The sequence below is a fragment of the Yarrowia lipolytica genome, chromosome 1C, assembly GCF_001761485.1.
Source record: "Yarrowia lipolytica chromosome 1C, complete sequence".
NCBI classification, from domain to species: domain Eukaryota; kingdom Fungi; phylum Ascomycota; class Dipodascomycetes; order Dipodascales; genus Yarrowia; species Yarrowia lipolytica.
The window spans coordinates 1,387,918-1,404,619 of record NC_090772.1 but is presented as its reverse complement, the minus strand read 5'-3'; the positions used below and the strand labels follow the sequence as shown (position 1 = coordinate 1,404,619).

At 47.9% G+C, this 16,702-nt stretch overlaps 8 protein-coding genes across 8 annotated transcripts; 3 read left to right on the top strand and 5 right to left on the bottom strand.

Moving 5' to 3' along the window:
• Positions 1 to 1,536: 1,536 nt before the first annotated feature.
• YALI1_C14027g (uncharacterized protein) lies at positions 1,537 to 1,829 on the bottom strand (the record flags this gene model as incomplete). The annotated part of the gene is made up of 2 exons (XM_068282277.1): positions 1,537 to 1,669; positions 1,717 to 1,829. 2 exons carry the CDS (start codon positions 1,827 to 1,829, stop codon positions 1,537 to 1,539), a joined length of 246 nt encoding a protein of 81 aa, XP_068138378.1.
• A 185-nt stretch (positions 1,830 to 2,014) lies between these two features.
• YALI1_C14024g (uncharacterized protein) lies at positions 2,015 to 2,296 on the top strand (the record flags this gene model as incomplete). The annotated part of the gene is made up of 2 exons (XM_068282276.1): positions 2,015 to 2,093; positions 2,154 to 2,296. The coding sequence occupies 2 exons, from the start codon at positions 2,015 to 2,017 to the stop codon at positions 2,294 to 2,296; spliced, it is 222 nt and encodes a 73-aa protein (XP_068138377.1).
• Positions 2,297 to 5,721: 3,425 nt separating this feature from the next.
• Positions 5,722 to 7,311, bottom strand: YALI1_C13973g (uncharacterized protein; the record flags this gene model as incomplete). Its single annotated transcript, XM_501665.3, has 1 exon — positions 5,722 to 7,311. One exon carries the CDS (start codon positions 7,309 to 7,311, stop codon positions 5,722 to 5,724), a length of 1,590 nt encoding a protein of 529 aa, XP_501665.1.
• A 3,913-nt stretch (positions 7,312 to 11,224) lies between these two features.
• YALI1_C13928g (uncharacterized protein) lies at positions 11,225 to 11,748 on the bottom strand (the record flags this gene model as incomplete). The annotated part of the gene is made up of 2 exons (XM_068282275.1): positions 11,225 to 11,431; positions 11,479 to 11,748. 2 exons carry the CDS (start codon positions 11,746 to 11,748, stop codon positions 11,225 to 11,227), a joined length of 477 nt encoding a protein of 158 aa, XP_068138376.1.
• An 872-nt stretch (positions 11,749 to 12,620) lies between these two features.
• Positions 12,621 to 12,965, top strand: YALI1_C13919g (uncharacterized protein; the record flags this gene model as incomplete). Its single annotated transcript, XM_068282274.1, has 1 exon — positions 12,621 to 12,965. The coding sequence occupies one exon, from the start codon at positions 12,621 to 12,623 to the stop codon at positions 12,963 to 12,965; it is 345 nt and encodes a 114-aa protein (XP_068138375.1).
• Positions 12,966 to 13,410: 445 nt separating this feature from the next.
• On the top strand, positions 13,411 to 13,674 carry YALI1_C13910g (uncharacterized protein; the record flags this gene model as incomplete). Its single annotated transcript, XM_068282273.1, has 2 exons — positions 13,411 to 13,536; positions 13,579 to 13,674. The coding sequence occupies 2 exons, from the start codon at positions 13,411 to 13,413 to the stop codon at positions 13,672 to 13,674; spliced, it is 222 nt and encodes a 73-aa protein (XP_068138374.1).
• Positions 13,675 to 15,001: 1,327 nt separating this feature from the next.
• On the bottom strand, positions 15,002 to 15,532 carry YALI1_C13890g (uncharacterized protein; the record flags this gene model as incomplete). Its single annotated transcript, XM_501664.3, has 1 exon — positions 15,002 to 15,532. The coding sequence occupies one exon, from the start codon at positions 15,530 to 15,532 to the stop codon at positions 15,002 to 15,004; it is 531 nt and encodes a 176-aa protein (XP_501664.1).
• A 753-nt stretch (positions 15,533 to 16,285) lies between these two features.
• On the bottom strand, positions 16,286 to 16,654 carry YALI1_C13879g (uncharacterized protein; the record flags this gene model as incomplete). The annotated part of the gene is made up of 1 exon (XM_068282272.1): positions 16,286 to 16,654. The coding sequence occupies one exon, from the start codon at positions 16,652 to 16,654 to the stop codon at positions 16,286 to 16,288; it is 369 nt and encodes a 122-aa protein (XP_068138373.1).
• Positions 16,655 to 16,702: the final 48 nt, after the last annotated feature.

The following is a 16,702-nucleotide window of genomic DNA, read 5'->3' as shown; positions in this document are numbered from 1 at the left end:
CATCATCTGGCTATGGGCTTTGAAAGACTCGTTCCCAACTCACAGTCTGTGTTGTTGTTGGATCTGTGTCACTATCTGCGGCTGTGTTGGTGTCAGTATCTCTATCTAAGACAGACTCGCAAAAGTGATGGACAAGAGGAAGAGAACGAAAAGAGGACTTGCGACATCTTCACTATCATCTGTACAGTGCACTTGACCGGTCAGATTACACTGTATACTACAGACGCAGGTGCCACACCTAACTCGAGACATGACACTCCTCTACACCACGACTTTACACCAACTTTCGACTGCTGGCAACTACATCGTCGACGGTGCGAAAGTCGCAAGGGTCAAGAAGTCGACGAGAAGACGACCCCCCGCCGATTTGACCAACTTGGTCGCCGCTATGGTCAAATACCAGCCGGACAATGATTCCAAATGACTTCACAGCGACCCCGGGAGACTCCGAAACAACTCCAGAACGACTTAAACGCCACCAACTCTTTCATCATCTCCATCACCAACTTCAGTTTCTTTTCCTGGCGAAAATATTGATCCTAACAGGACTGAGTGGGGTCTGTGATTAGAGATGCTAGCTGTGGGATTCTGACAGGACTGGGTGGTGTCTGGGAATAGAGGTGCTAGAGGCACCAAGCAGTGGGATTCTGCATCTACATTTGCGTTCCGCACCCTCCAATTCAACCTTCTCTCACGACTGGAAGATTCAATCATGAGGTCTCAGAACTGATAGATTGCACTATTGGGGTCAGAGAACAGGCACATGTGGAATTCTGCGGACATCTGCGACATCTGCAGTCACAACCGGCCCATCCTGTTTTTCTCTGTCGGAAATCGCAAGTCCTTCTGGGTATCTTTTTTCGTTGTTGGCACTTCTTTCGACTAAGTAAAGACTGCATTTATCCAGGTCGCACTCAATCCAAGAGACCGGTTGAACTATCCGATTCGCTCAGTTACCTGATTCAATTCCAAGCTCATGCTGGGTTCGATGGTACAGCAGCCTGTCCTTTCTGCAACACGCCAGAAGAACAGTGCAGGTCATTTCTCTGGACCAGAGGTAGCATAGCGGTTGCTCAGACCCGGCGCACATGGAATGCTATGGTCAAATGGCTAAGTGGAAGATGAAGACGACAAGTATGAGGAAAGAAATGGAGACAGGGACGAATCTCGCAACGTACGATAACCGAAACTTGGGTTGGTTGCGGTAAAATTCCTGTGCAGCACTGCCATTCGGTCCAGGATGAAAGATGGGGATGGGTGAGTCTAGATGAACAATTACGAAAACTCGTTTACACTGTTGGATCCTTGACGTGCCACATTCTGTGCTTTCTTATTATTATTTTGGTGTTTCTCAAACCACAAACAATGATTAATCCAACAACTGCGATTACAATCTATCTGTTTTTGAGCCATCACCACCGCTTATCTCGCCGCTTTTTTTCTTTTTTCAGATATACAGTCCACCATCTGAAACTTTGAATCTCGCTAAAAGTTCAAATTTAGCTGAATCGCAGCATTTACCAAATCTAGCGAAATCTAAATCATGTGGCTGGGGTTTGTGGCTGTGGCTTTGGTTGTGCTGTGGCTGAAACTAGCTGAGTTGTGGTGATTTGCACTCGAGAAAGTCGGGCCGATGATAGTCGGTTGCATTCTGTGGATACGTCCAGCACTCAGTGTCGCTCTGAAGCCCTAAGGGAATGTGAATGAGTAGAGGACAGGAAGAAGGAGAATTGGAAGAAGGATAATGTGGTCTCCAAAGACTGAGGTACTATCGCATACTGAACTCCAAATCGACCAGTAACCGTCACGATTCTGTCACAAATCGACATTTAAACCCACTTAGGGCTTAGAATGGATTGAGTTGTCTGGCAAACTAGAATCCGTCACGCCTCGACTGATCTGTCTCTCCGTTTGTCCTCCGCTGATCACCCAACACGGTCAGTTCACGCAATCAGCTCGTATTCCCGCGCCGTACGTTGGAGAGCGACAGTGCTTTATTGGCGCTAATGCGGCAATGGCGGGCTACCGGAGAGTCAAAGACGCCAATCTTGAGTTAATGACGTCAATCTGGCTGGGCGACCGGATGACTGACTGTTATAAATGACTATTCTGAGGGACTACTGCCCTCACCAGTCTCTTTTCAATCTCGTCAGTCGCCTTTCAGTGTACCCCTTTCAGTCGTACTCCGGCCGCACTTCAGTCATTCTCCAATCATCATTCCAGCACTGTCTCACTCGGCACATGTGTCCACCGGGGCAAGGAGATTGATAAAGTGAGAAACAAGCTGGCGAGGTGAAAGGGACCGCGTATTCTATCTGGCTAGTTATGCCAAGCTCTAGTTGCGGAATTAACCACACCAGGGACACTGGGACCTCTCCAGGACCACTAAGACCACTCCAGGACCACTCAGATCATTCCAGGACCACTCAGACCGCCCAGAACCCCTCATACTACCCCATCCCATCATATGGCGTGTTCTCTCCGTTCAAGCGTGTTCGTGACCGAACTGTTACCGGATCAAACACCCTGACCAAGACTGGAACGGGAAATACCAGTCTGCGCCAGAGAGTAACGGCAACTGTCAACACAAGGTGTCACCAGTGCCCGCGACTAAATCGCAAACGGCAAAATCCGGCATTTGCTCATCTGAGTTCAAACTCTGCGTGGAGGGTTCGAACTGACGGCTGAGGGTGTCATGTCAGAAGTCAGACAATCGCCACTCTCGAATCTGCGAGTCTCGGCAGTTTTTCGGAGCCGCAGATTGTGTTTAGCAAGAGTTGAAATGCGCTGTTTAATCGGCCAATTCGGTGGACAGGGTAAAATCGGCTTGTTGTTTCTTTTTGGCTGCTAAAACAAAACCTTTGGGCTGTCATCGTGTCCATTCTGCATTCTTGAGTGGTATTGTTGTGGTGCAAAATGACCTCTTGGCGCATACCAGGAGTAATATTGGGGAAATTAAAACGATTTTTTTGCGCCCATATTGATATGAATGCAAGGGGGAAGAGGGATTTGGGGGGAGGTTTGGAGGGGTTCAAACTCGGCGTTTTTTTTATCATTTTGGTACTCTTTACCACCCCTCCTCCGTCGCTGCTGTCGCAACCGCAACCGCAACCGCAATCGCCGCCATCTACTCCACCAAGTCCGCAACCTAACATTCCGAACCACGCTAGTGTCGTATTCCTCTTTGGTCTGGGACTAAGGTAAGGGGTGGGCAAAGTTTGGTAAAAAGCAAAGTGGTGAGAAGTCATAAAAAATTTAAAAAAATTAAAAAAATAAAAAAAATTAAAAATCAAAAAAATCAAAAAAAAAAATCAAAAACAACCAAACAAATAACAAATAAAACTAAATAAAATCTCTACATCACAAATATGTGGTAATCTCATTCAACACGCAACAAAGAACCTCCAGGCAGATCCATTTTCGATATCATAACCCCTCCCATGTTATGATATCTTCTTGCTATTGATACAGACTTTGAAATGGGAAAAGAGAGAGGAAAGAAAAAAAAAAAAAAAAAAGGGAGGGAGGGAAAAAGAGAGAAAAATATTAATTTTATAAAATAATGAAAAAAATGAAAAAAATGAAAACCGATACCTAAGAATCGCAACGAAACGGGGGAAACGAAGTTGAGGTCAGAATCATCAGCTGAATATTATCCTAGCCTCATCTCATCTTTTCTTCCTCCAGAATCAACCAGAAAATACCTCCTTCTTTCCCCCTCATTCTCCTTACTCATTTTAACCTCGGCAAAAGTCTAAATTTATAGCCATCAGAAGACGGGCAAAACAAGGGCTATTTTTGTAGTCCTTGCTGGACCAGGTTGCTCGGCTACGGTGTTGGAGGTTTGTTGGTCATGTTTCCAGTCGAAATGGAAATTGTCACAATTGGAAAAACAATTATATTTTTAACCGTTTTCATCCTTTAACTGGGTTTTTTTTTTTAATTCTAATATTATTTCTCTATTGTTTAATTTTTAATTTTTGAAAATAATTTCATGTTTTAATTCTGCCATGATGTCCCCGAGATTTGCTTTTCTCATTTTCAAACGATCTACACAGTACATACAGTACCTACCATTCTAGGACTTCCTTCTGAGACGGCACCAGCTGCTCTTTTGACCCTCTTTGTTGTTCCTCCATCTCCATTATTCCCCTTGTCCAGTTTCCCCATTTCCTTCTGTTTTCGCCCTTGTAATCTCCTCCATGTTTTGATTTTTTTATTTTTCATTTTTTCATCATGTTTTACCCCATCTCTCTTTTGGCACCATACATGCACAGGCGCGATACATGCATATGCACGATAGATGCAGCGGTTGTTCTCTGCATACCTACCCCCAGCTCCAGGCGGCTGAATCGAAACCCTCAAACTCGATATACAGACGATGCTGCTGTCCAGGATAAGAGTGGTTATGTAACGAAAAAAACTATTTTTTCTCTTTTTTCATTTCTGTCACAAACTCCAACTAAATTAGTTGGATTTTCGGGTAAATTATTTGAATGTTCGAGTAAATTATTTGGCTTTTGAAGTAAATTAGATGGGCTACTTGGTGTAATTATTTTAAAAAAGTTGGCTGACTTTTCATGTAAATTAAAAGATCTCCAAAACAACCGTTTTCAATAAAATCCGCTCAAATCCAACCCCAACCTCGTCTCCTAATCGCCCTGACACCAATACATCCCGTCCGCCTTGATATCTCGTCCGGTCGCCACCTGAGCTACAGAGTCTACTTGTATGTCTTGTGAAACAAAAGTGACACCAGCAAGTCGCAAGTGAACAAGGGATCACGGCGATCGGATCAAGAAGTTATACAGGCGTGTCCCATTGGAGTGCACTAGTTAGATCTCGATTAGACGAAATGGTGTCAGTACTAGAGACAATCTTGTGTTTTGCATACTGTGAGAAACATGGCTGATATTTTCACGTTATTACAGAATACATGGAGATATGTTGACATGAATTGCAAAGGAGTTCAGAAATGGACTCGCATAAATAAATTCATGGATTCTTTCTGACTCGACTCATGTACCAGTTGTCACCACTTGTCACAGAATATCTTGGTGTATATACAATATTGCTAGAGTCCATATCGAACATACAACTGCTCCTAGATTGATATTCTGAACTACACGTTTTTGATATTATTACACCAATCTATTATCCTGGTCTCTCTGACCAGCCTCAGACACATTTCGTTACCTTTTCTCTTCCATATTGACCCTTTGACGACATCTTCAGATCTCCCTTTTTTTACCAACATTATTGATTCCAGACTGGATGTTAGTACATCAAAGTCATTGCCGTTTCATTCTGAATCGAAGAGTGAACTGTTATCCCCATCTGAATGCGATTTTTGGACTTTGGCGAACTAGACAAAAATATATAGAAATACTTGGATCAAAATCCTAACAAATAAAATCACCCACCGCCACCTTTACAAGCTCCTCGTCAATATGATAAATAAATATGCAATAAATTAAATATGGTTATATTCGACACCAAGGGCAAGTTGGCATCTGGGATTCCGTGGCATGTTGCAGACAATCGCTCGTGCATGTGGAGTGCATTGACATATTCACTGCATGTGCATGTTCACCGCATGTGCATGGGGTTACACAGACACAGGTGACACAGACAGACAACAAGAGACAGATCTTTCATCTCACACGTCACCACGAATCATATCGCAACGCAATCAGTTTGCGTTAAAAACGCTCACATGGTTTAGAGAGTCCCCCACATGTCACCCAACATCTCCCCGTTGTGATGATACTCGTTACCATCAGGAATAAACATGGGGGCGTCAATGGAGATAGACTGGTCGTACCGCGGCTCGTACCGAGGCATAAAATCCATCGAGGGCTCCGTCTTGATCCAGTTGTCGCCAGAGCCGGTGGCAGGCCCCGGAGCAACCACAGGAGCGGCGTTGCTGGCGTTGGAACCGTGGGCAATGATGTATGCCGAGTCCTGGGCCGGCGTCGAGGTGTCGGGTGACGTTGTGTTGGAAAGAGGAGTGGCAATGGAGCTCGTGGCGGAGGTTGCGTTGCTTCCGACATGGCTAGTGTTGTGAGTGACATTGGAGCTGTGAGCCCCGACGTTGGCAGCGTTGTGAGTCACGCCGTTGCTGTCGTAGTATAGCGGCTGGACGGTTTCGACGGGGGTCTCGAGCTTGATGGCCTCCACCTCGCCGGCTGGCGAAGAGGCGCCGACTTGGGGAGACTGCTGGGGCGTGGAACCGTTGCTGCCCTGGCGACGCTGCTGTCGCTCATAGCTCTTCTTGGTTACCACCTTGCTGACTTGCAACTGCGGCAGCCCAAGGCGCTTTCGCTTGTGGAACTCAGTGATGTACTGTCGAGGCGTGAGGCCCGTGTACCGCTTGAAGAGACGGTGAAAGTGCCAGAGCGTGAGGCCGACGGACTCGGCTAGCTTCTTGACACGTGGCACCTTGTCGGGCTCCAGCGAGTGGATGAGGTTACACACGGAGCCCACGGCGCGTCGCTGCGAGTTCATCTCGCTCACGTCGGGGTTGCACCGTCGGCAGGGGCGGTAGCCGGCGGCCACAGCCTCCTTCATGGTGTCAAAATACACAATGTTGGACCGCAGCGCGAGCCGGGCCGAGCACGTGGGCCGGCAGTACACCTTGGTGCTGGTGACGCAGTAGATGAAGGCGCCGTCAGCCTCGGGGTCTCGGTCGACCAGTGCCTGCCATCGCTCGTCATCGGTCACATATTTGCCTGACGGTGCGGGTGGCGCGACCGTGAAGGGAATCTGAGGCGAGGTTGCGGGTACGGAAGATGTGGAGGCAGGGGTTGCCGGGGTCGGGGATGTGACATTGCTGGCGTGACCCCCAACATGGGCCGAGTCATTGGTGTCGTGGCCCCCGACAGAGGTTGTGTGACCACCCATGGAGGGGGTGTTGTGGGTGACGTTGGTGTTGTGAGTATTGTTGGTGTGGGTATGGTTGTGGTTATCGCTCATAACATGGGTGTTGTGATTCTGAGGCTGGTTCTGGTTCTGGTTCTGGTTCTGATTCTGGTTCTGGCTCTGGGCCTGGGCCTGAGCCTGAGTTTGAGGCTGGTTCTGGGACACAAAACCCATGGGCATGTTACTTAAAGAGCCCATGGGGCCCATGCTGCCCATCTGGTTCAACGCCACGGGTTGCGCCATCGACGACATGTTAAGACCGCCGTCGTAAAGATCGGTCATGTTCATGTTGGAAAAGCCCATGTTCTGGCCATTGTCGTACTCAGGATACATGTCCATGTCCTTGAGGCGGGAATAATCAACCACCGGGTCGGGCTTGGTGTAAAACATTGTCTTGTAAGAAAATGTCAGAGAATGTCGTGGGGTGAAGTCGTTGATGTAGTGAGGTGGTAAGGGACCGCCAGGTATATATGTGGGCCTAAAAACGTGACACAACCGAACCTTGATCACAAATGCATTAGGTTTGAGAGCAACTACAAACAAGGTTCTACAAAGTGACCCAAACCTTGATTCTATTCACACGTGATCTGTCGGGCGGACGCTCACCGACTGACACAACCCAAACCGCGAACCCCTCTTTCAGGACTTGTTACCCTAACCCAGCGGCCGCATTGGGAAACCTTTCCATGTGCGGCTGTGGCTGAAAGGGTGGGTATTGTTTGGTGTACGTCGCGCCGAATTTTTTAGCAAATATTTGTGAAATTTACAAATGTGCAAATAGCCCCAATCGATACGGGTCACATTATACTTAGTAAGCAGAAAATTTTAAGTAATTATCAGCCCCAAAATTCGATGACAAAGCGGTCCCTCAAAATCTCCGCTATTTCCTGACTTTCGTTTAAGTGCGATTATGCGATACGCAATACAGTAGATCGATGAGTTTGTGCATTACTAATGTTCATATTAGGTTAGGGTTTAATAACATAATCCAAAATACATCCGACTTACAGAGATAATAATGGAAAAATAAATAAATTAGGGACATGGGAAATCACCATGGAAATACATAACTACTGTTTGCTGCTTTGACTATCTTTTCCCAGAATCAAAATGAACTCAATATTCATACTCCTGGAAACTCCCTTCAAGCTTCTATTTTCGGGTATTTTAAACTTTAGCCTCCGATCCGAAAGCCCTAGGGTACGGAGATATTATTGCGGGTAACCAAAGAGACATTACCCTTACCCTAGGCCCTAATACTCACCCTTCCTGTAGTCCCCGGTCCGTGATGCTGACGCCTGAGTCCCCCAGCATAATCCCACCGTCGAAAAAAAAAAAGTATCCTGGGTCCACCGCCACCACTGGCTTTCGAATGCATCACGTGATTTGGCTGTTTTGTGTGTCGGCATTTCTGTTGGTTTACCCAAAAAGGCAAAAAGTTCCAGAGCAGCCCCTCCTCCGCAGAATTGATGCATTCTGCCGCACTGTGGTTATGTTCGTAGCCTAAATAGGCAAAAGTTCCCTGAACCTTGAAACGGAACTCTAAAATCTATACGCTTCTATAACTCTACTTGGCGCGGGGAAAACAAAGAATGTGATTACTAAGAGAATCTCAAAGCGAGATTGGGCTGTAGAATCATCTTTATTGACTCCAGCTGAATTGATTCGTGTCCTTTTCATAAGGTTTCATCTATTTTGACGTCTACCTTGACAGCCCATAAATGCCGCTGCAAATACCTTAAATCGGTTAGAGGCGAGAGCTTAAACTATTATGTAAGTCGTTCATCACGGGTTTTGTGGCGCACAGTTTAATTTATGCATGGAAAAAGCGCCAGTGGCGCGTAGTAACTAGAATGTTCTGTTTGGTTGCTGACCCATACGTTTGGCAAGGTGTCGAACATAGGGGCGTCTGTTTCATTTGGTTGATCGCTGACTAATCCCACACACAATGCGCTGATTAACCCACGTGGCGACGCTGAGTAAGCTTCTTCTCGCCTGCCAGTCCTTTAAAAAGTGCGTCAGGTGAGCGACCTCCGGGGAAAAAGGTCCTTTGTGATCCTTGGCAACGCCCGCATTTCAGTGACCACCCCCGTAGCATTATGTAGAACTGAGCGAATATGTTTCTGGGCGAATATTTTCGCTTGTATTGTTCGCTTAAAAATACCCCCGATAGTTGGGTGCGTGCATATTGTGTGCATATGTAGACATGAGTATGCACGCTACATGCAGTCCATGTGTCGAGTCTGCCAGTATGAAATTTATTTTCTGTGTTTGAAAAAGTTGAAAAAGTGCGAACCGTCCAGTAGTTGGTTTTTGCCACATCCGATTTAAAGTTGCAGATTTTCCATTTAGGGTTTGAGTGTTGTGGCTGGTAGTGGCTAGTGATATTGTTGTGTAAACTCTAAAATGGTCTGATCTGACGTTAACTGCGCAAACGCCGATTTAGGTTGCACTAGCCACAGTGGCGGTGCCGTGTGTATTATAGTTTATAGTAAAGTTTAACACCATGTCTGATTTGACTCAGCCCGTGAGTCAGGCAAATTCGTGAAATTTGTTTTCAATTAATTCAGGAAAAATTAAACAAATTTTAAAGTGCGACTATAGTGATTGTGGTGTTACAATACAAATTAAAAATATCTTGTTTCTTACCCTAAGTCTTTTGAACATGTTGCTTTCCACGTTTTCCTGTCAGAAAACTTCAAATTATACTTTGTTCGGCGGCTAACAGAACTTTAATCTCTGAAATGAAATATCTATGAAAATTTCTAGAAAAAAACCGAAAAATCAAGGAAATTCAGAACCTGAACTTCGATTAGACTCCGCCGAGTTTTTGTCCAAATTCTCTTCGCCAGACCTATCTCTTGGTGTCACCTTTCTCAGACACAAATACCTAAATCTATGTTGCTCCGGCACATCCACTTCCGAGACGAGAGCACATCCAGAGAGGGGGGACTAAGGGGGATAGGGTTGGCCGGACGTGGGTTAGGGCTCTTGTGGGCTAGGGTTCTTGGTTTTTCCTCACGTGGGTTAGGGTAAAACCGGGCAGGTGTTCCTCCGGGTAGGGCAGATCCGGGCAAGGAACGGGCCGGATCTGGCTCTGGTGGTTAGGGATTACTAGTAGGGACGTATAGTTCCAGGCTAGGGTTTGGGGGAGGGTCCGAGACAAGGTCGGAGTTATAATCTTGTCGATCTAAGACACCGGTGTTATAATTTGATCAGCTGACAGAAGGCTTTGTTATAGGAGCAATTTGTTAATAGAAGAGGGAGTATTTTTCATCCACCGGTTCGATTGACATTTTCTACATGGTTGGGACTGTGGAGTATGCGCAAGTATTTTTTTTCAGTTCATTAGCGAAATAACATGTAATAAATTCTAAGTTTTTGCAAGAAAATATTGAATCTGTAAAAATTGCAGAAAAATAAATACTAAAATTGGAATTGGAAAAAAAATGGGAAATACCAAACTAATTTGAATTACTGGGACAATCATCAATTCATCCTATCAGATATGTAGAGATGGAGTCAGTGATCAGGAAAGTATTTCTGTATTTGTGTTCCATGATGCAGGGCAGGACTTTGAACGTTGTGGGTGCCTTAAATGACATGGGACATGTAATGAGGAGACATTGGAGTTGTGGGGTGATATGGTGGGAGTTGCGGGGACATGGTGGGAGTTGTGGGTGGGGTGACATTGCGAGTGTGGTGGGTATGACAAGGCGGATGTTGTGGGTGGGTGGGAGATGGGAAAAAAATGGACATTTCTTGAAGTTGCCCGAAATAGTTAGAAATTAGTATCATTATGTTTGTGGAGATTGGACCAGTCGAACGCATTGATTTATTTGTCGGTAATGGCACTGTGTCGCTGTCTATCAGCTGTTGTACTCATCTGTATTTTTAAGGTCACAAAAGTGAAGTTTAAGGTTTCAGCCGGATCAACGCTCGTTAGTGTCATATATGCATATTTTGAGCATATCTGAAGTCCAGTAGAAGGGTCTAGAACAGCACGTTTCGAGGAGGGTTGTGAAGCGGAACTGACAAGGGGCTGACAAGAAACTGACAAGAACTGACAAGGAATTGACAAGGAACTGACAAGGAACTGACAAGGAACCGCCAAGGTGGCTGGTCACGTGATGAACTAGGAGCGAAGCGGAGCAACTACATGATACTACAGGAAAGTACGCACGTACATAAAGTAGATACGTACAATGGTGGAGCATTCATGATCTCGGGTTCGACTTTGTCCTTGTCTTTTACTTCCAGTTGTCGGTTCGAAACTCACTTTTTCTGTCTAGTGAAACACATTTCATCTTCTCAAGACTACCGTATTGTACATGGCAATGTCTAGAGCAGCATTAGATGTTGCTTCTGTCACAAGAAGAGTTCTCGCTAAGATCAGCAGAGTCCAACTGCATCTTCTTACGTGTCCATTTCCCGGCGTCGATAACATACCTCCACCGAACTCACCACTTTGTCCACTTTCGTACTTGTACTCGTACCACTGTAGGTGGGCCTTGTTGATCAGCGTTTGGCCAGGGCGGTTGAGTCCCGTGCATTAACAGGAGCTTTCCGGCCAATTCTCGGCCATCTTCCGTATCTCGCTCTCACATGCCTGCCACTCGTTCTCATCATCCACTTGCTCCTACTGGCCATACCTGAGGCCAAAAAGTGCGCCAGCAGAGCCGGTGTCCGCGCCGCGCAGGCTCGACTGCACGAATCGACAGGGCTTCGTCGACTTACCCCGCCCGTCTTTCGCTGACGTGCCCGACGTTTCCGGCCACCAACTGGTGACGTTTGTTTCTTCGAGCAAGTCCAACCTCCCTGGCTCATTAGGTTCCCGGAAGTAAACCTACCCTGTAGACGTGCGTGGACCGATGCGGAGGAGCCGAGAGGGCGAGGAGCAGAGGAGCAGAGAAGCAGAGAAGCAGAGGAGCAGAGGGGCAGAGGAGCTGGCGCTCACCTGAGTCTCACCTGAGTCGCACTAGGCGTTTGTCTGGCTTGTCTGGCTGGCTTGTCTAAGCTTGTCTAAGCTTGTTTCAGACCTTTGTTCTGGAGTGGACTTTCTCCAGGCAGCTGAAGTTGCGGTTTGGAGAATGAGCTGATTCTTCAACCTGCCTGTGGCACGTCTGTGGCAAGTCGGGCGTGTCTGCCCAATATCTGGAGCAATGTCTGGCAGGACGGTGAGAGTGACTGGATGAAAGTGAACAGAACTGCTCCTCTGGCCGTTGTGTGTCACTGAGTCTGGTGTAGAGAGTCTGGTGTAGAGATTCTGGTGTCACAGAGTCTGGTGTCGCTGAGTCAGGTGTAGAGAGTCTGGTGTCGCTGCACAGTCTGAGGTGTAGTACATCCCTGCACATGTATCATACATCGTGAAGTATGGATAGCTGCAAGAGTAGAATTGGAGGTAATAGCTAATGAGAACGTCAGAAAATAAGGGCGGTGATGGCGGTTTGGGCAGTTTTGGGCGGGTTTGGGCAGTCTGTGCGGGTTTGGGCAGTTTTGGGCGGTTTCCCCTGACCCTGACTCACCACTATGCAACATAATCCGGGGGTGTATACCTGTACAAGTACAAGGCTCGGGCTGATGACAAGATTGGAAAGGTTCAGTCTCTTCAGACCAAACAACAATCATCTGGTTCGCTTCTCAGCTCTAAGAAGAGTACGACTGGGTCTACATCATTTCCGACTGTCAATCATGTCAACATGGATCAAGTACAGTACATACCATACATACAGGACAGTACACTGCACTTGTCAATAACGGGTATCTCGGGGAACATCCGCCTCGCGGCCGCTCTGCGGTTGTTGAAGAGCGGGGAAAGAATACTTTGGCGCTCTCTTTCATCTTATTCCAACGATGAACACTTTTCCTACACTCGAAAGGAGCCCATGGCGGTGTGTGGACAAATCATTCCCTGCAACTTCCACTTGGTCATGTGGTCCTGGAAGATTGCTCCTGCTCTGGCTACAGGCTCGACTGCTACCTCTCGTCTCAATGTTCAGGAGGGAGGTCTACGACGAAGTCGACCCACACAAGTCCATCTATGAATAGTTGTACCTTCACGTTGACTGCAGCTACTTCTTGTAGATCAGACCCAGTCACAGACACTGCAATGATCACAGACACTGCAATGACCACCGACGCCTGTGTCACGGTCATTTCCGCAGTATTGACCAGTGTTGACCATGTCCTATTGCGCTCATGCTCACAGTCATGGTCTCGCCCTCGCTCCTTTGCACCCCACCCGGTACTCTCCGTACGGTCGCTAGGTGCCGTGACTTTGCAGACATCTGCCTTGACTGGCAATGGTTTTGATTTCCTGTCGCCTTTGGCCCAGGTCAAAGATTATTCACCATTACGATGCGAAGTTGACTCTGAACATGGGAATATGATGGCGGTGATGAGCCCTTTAGAATTCTGGATCTATCCACCAGATGGAGCACCAGATTGCACAGAGATGTTCTAGCTGACGACAATGAGCTGGCGACAAGTATGAAGAGAGACGAGAGTAAATGGATCTGTTTTTTTTTGAAGGTTGACTATCCCCCGTTCGAAAACCCGGCGCTCGGTGACCCCAGCTCGTCGTGGTGTTCAACTGGCTGCGAATCGACGGCTTCCGTTGAGCTGACGCTCCGTTCCAAAGCGGGCTGACAGAACTAGATTGAAAAACTGCGGCATCTCACTTTCGCACTTCAGAACAGTTGGCGACATCCAATCTCACTCTCAACTCAATTCAACTCTCCACCACACCTCTAGAACATTTCACAGGAGCCTTAGTTCAACTTCCGGAGTTCAAACCGCTGAGTTCAAACTGCTTAGTTCAAACTCCAAACATGATTCCACAACATCTCCCCCCATCCCGGACTTGTCGCCCCTAAACAGCTCCAAGTCCCCCAGACAAGCGTCAATTGAACGGCGATAGGGGAATAAAAGCTACCGACATGGAACTCGCATGGAACTCGCATGGAACTCGCACGGAACTCGCATGGAACTCCCCCTGAACTCGCACGGAACTCGTGCTCAAAGAACGATACCAACATCGAACTCATACGCAACAACAGTATGTACAACACTACTCTTGCTCACATCGTACCGATAGAGACAGTGTACCAATAACGACAGTGTACCAATAGCGACAGTGTACTAACAGCGACAGTACTCCCCAGTTAAACCCACAACTCGAAGGCAAATTACCCCGTCCCTGAGTTGAGCTGGTGATCTCCTGAAAGCTATGATTGCTGAGTTCCAGCGGGGCTTTCTATCTTCCTAGGATTCCTCCAGCAGAAACAGAGTCTTCGTTTTCTCCATCTCCATACCATACGAGCACTCCTGCTCAACGGCATAGTGCTGAGGCAGTTCTGGTGTGCGTTTTCATCTTTCCACTCTAGATGCAGATTGTTTGAGTGGGTGGGGATGTAGAACGATGGACTCTAGGGTTCGAGTGGCAGCAGTTTTCGAGTGCCAGTAGTGTTACATGAGGCTGAGTTGACGATATCTCGGGAGACTCAGTATCGTACATCCGTCTCCCTCAGCTCAAGGTGATGCTACAACGCCGAGGTGGTTTAGTCCATCTACTGGCCAGATACTCTGTTGTATCATCTGTGAACCACCTCCGGTCAATGTCAAGTGCACTATGGAGTTTGTGATTGTGAGTTCATTCCATCGCTCTGATTGAACGAATGTTGATTGACCATGGTGTTTGACAACTTGACTGCAACCGTGGAGACTGTGATTACGGAACAGGCGTCCAACCTTCGAGTGACTACTGGTACGAGTACTCTGTCTCCAGCACAAACTCCGATTCGGACATGCCATGGTTCTGGTAATCCTCGGGCCGTTTCAGAAAACGTTGAGTAGGTTGGGTGAAACAATGGTTCTACAATGCCACTATAAACAGCTGTGGCCGCCGCTAGTAGTCCAATCTACAGCCCGTCTGCTCTCAACCGTTGCGCTTGCTGTCATGCCAGATCCATGTAGTAGCATGACCAGGCATCCATGCTCTTGATAACACTTGTTTACTATATACTAAATAACACAGGACACAGGCCACTGCGTTGGTGGGGACAATGACTCATGGTTGCGTCTACTCCTGACCGCAATCGTCAATGACAATCTTCTGAGAGGTTCGTCCAGAGTTGGATCCGAGCTTCTCAATGGCCTTGACGACATCCATGCCGTCGGTGACCTCGCCAAAGACAACGTGGGCACCATCGAGCCAGGGAGTGTCGACGGTGGTGATGAAAAACTGGGAGCCGTTGGTGTTGGGGCCGGCGTTGGCCATGGACAGCAGACCGGGTCGGGTGTGCTTCACGTTGAAGTTCTCGTCGGGGAACTTTTGGCCGTAGATAGACTTGCCGCCGGTACCGTTGTGGTTGGTGAAGTCACCACCCTGGAGCATAAAGTTGGGGATGACTCGGTGGAAGGAGGATCCGGCGTAACCGAACCCCTTCTCGCCAGTGCACAGAGCTCGGAAGTTCTCCGCCGTCTTGGGCACCTGGTCCTTGTACAGCTTGAACGAGATCTTGCCGAGGGGGTTGCCATTGGCAGACACGTTGAAGTACACGTTGTTTCGGACCAGGGGGGAGGTGGAAAAGTGTCGGATCTGTCGGAACATGGTGGTGGTTGGAGAAGATGAAGCGTCTGGTGTGGGGTGGATCTCACTGGTTAAATTATCAATTGAGTTTCAGGGTAAGGGTTGAAACTCGGGGTGGATTAGGGTAGGGCGTGGGTTCGATTCGCCCAGCCGCCGGAATTCTCCGCGAATCGTGCCACAGTACCAGCAGTAAGGGTGTTATAGTACCAGTAGTAAGGGTGTTATAGTGGAACAGACCAGGGTCAGACCAATGGAGTCGGGCGAAGGGGGAACATGTGGGCTGGAGACATGAGGGTGTCCACAGCAATGGCTCCGCAGAGGTAGCCGGGAATGAGTCGCGACTTGTTTTTATCCACAGCATGAACATGAAGGCTTTGAGCAGAGCTCGGCCAGTCATAAACCTGTCTGCTGCATAGACCTGGTTGATAACATAGGCTGTGGGGGTGGATCGGGAGTCCCAGAAGTTGGGGTTGTTGGAATCCGGAGCAGCACACAGACGGTCCTTGATCATTTGTCACATGACGGCCTTCACGATGAAGCTCACGGTGATGGCTGCGACGAGCCAGGCAGTAGGTAGGGGGCTGATCCGCTCAACGGCCAGGATCATCATCCACCCAACGACACTGCGATCCACGACCGATCACCGTCTTGAAACTGATAATGTCCATGTGGTCGAACATCCACGCCGGTCGAAACATTGCAGCAGCTTTTGACGCTTTTGACGCGGCGGAATGTTTGCTTGTATGGAATGTTGTCCAACAGAGTGCCTGTACGTCATGTCGACCTCATACTGGGTCGTGGCGTTGGTGTGGATCTGGTGCAGCTCCTGCCCCTCGTGGTTGTACCGGTTGTACCGTTGCACTCGTCATCTCTCGACAATGTCTGTAGAAGGGTGGTCCACTCTCGATTGGCGGTTGAGGAGGTGTCGCTCGGCGAATATGGCGACGCTGTGAAGTTGTCGGCGCCCTGGGGCTTGGAAAGGACAGCTGGTTGTGCAACTCGCTTGTGCCGTCTTAAACAAGTACTACGAGGCCCCCGTAGGTATCTGGATGGACAAGTTTTTGTTGGTATCAGTTGAAGGGAGAAAGCACTTTCGGATTCCTGGTTTCGTCGAGTGGACACAGATCTTGCCACAGGAGCCATGGAGCGATTCTGAGGGTACGGTTGGGACGAGCTGATCCAGGGGGTTCA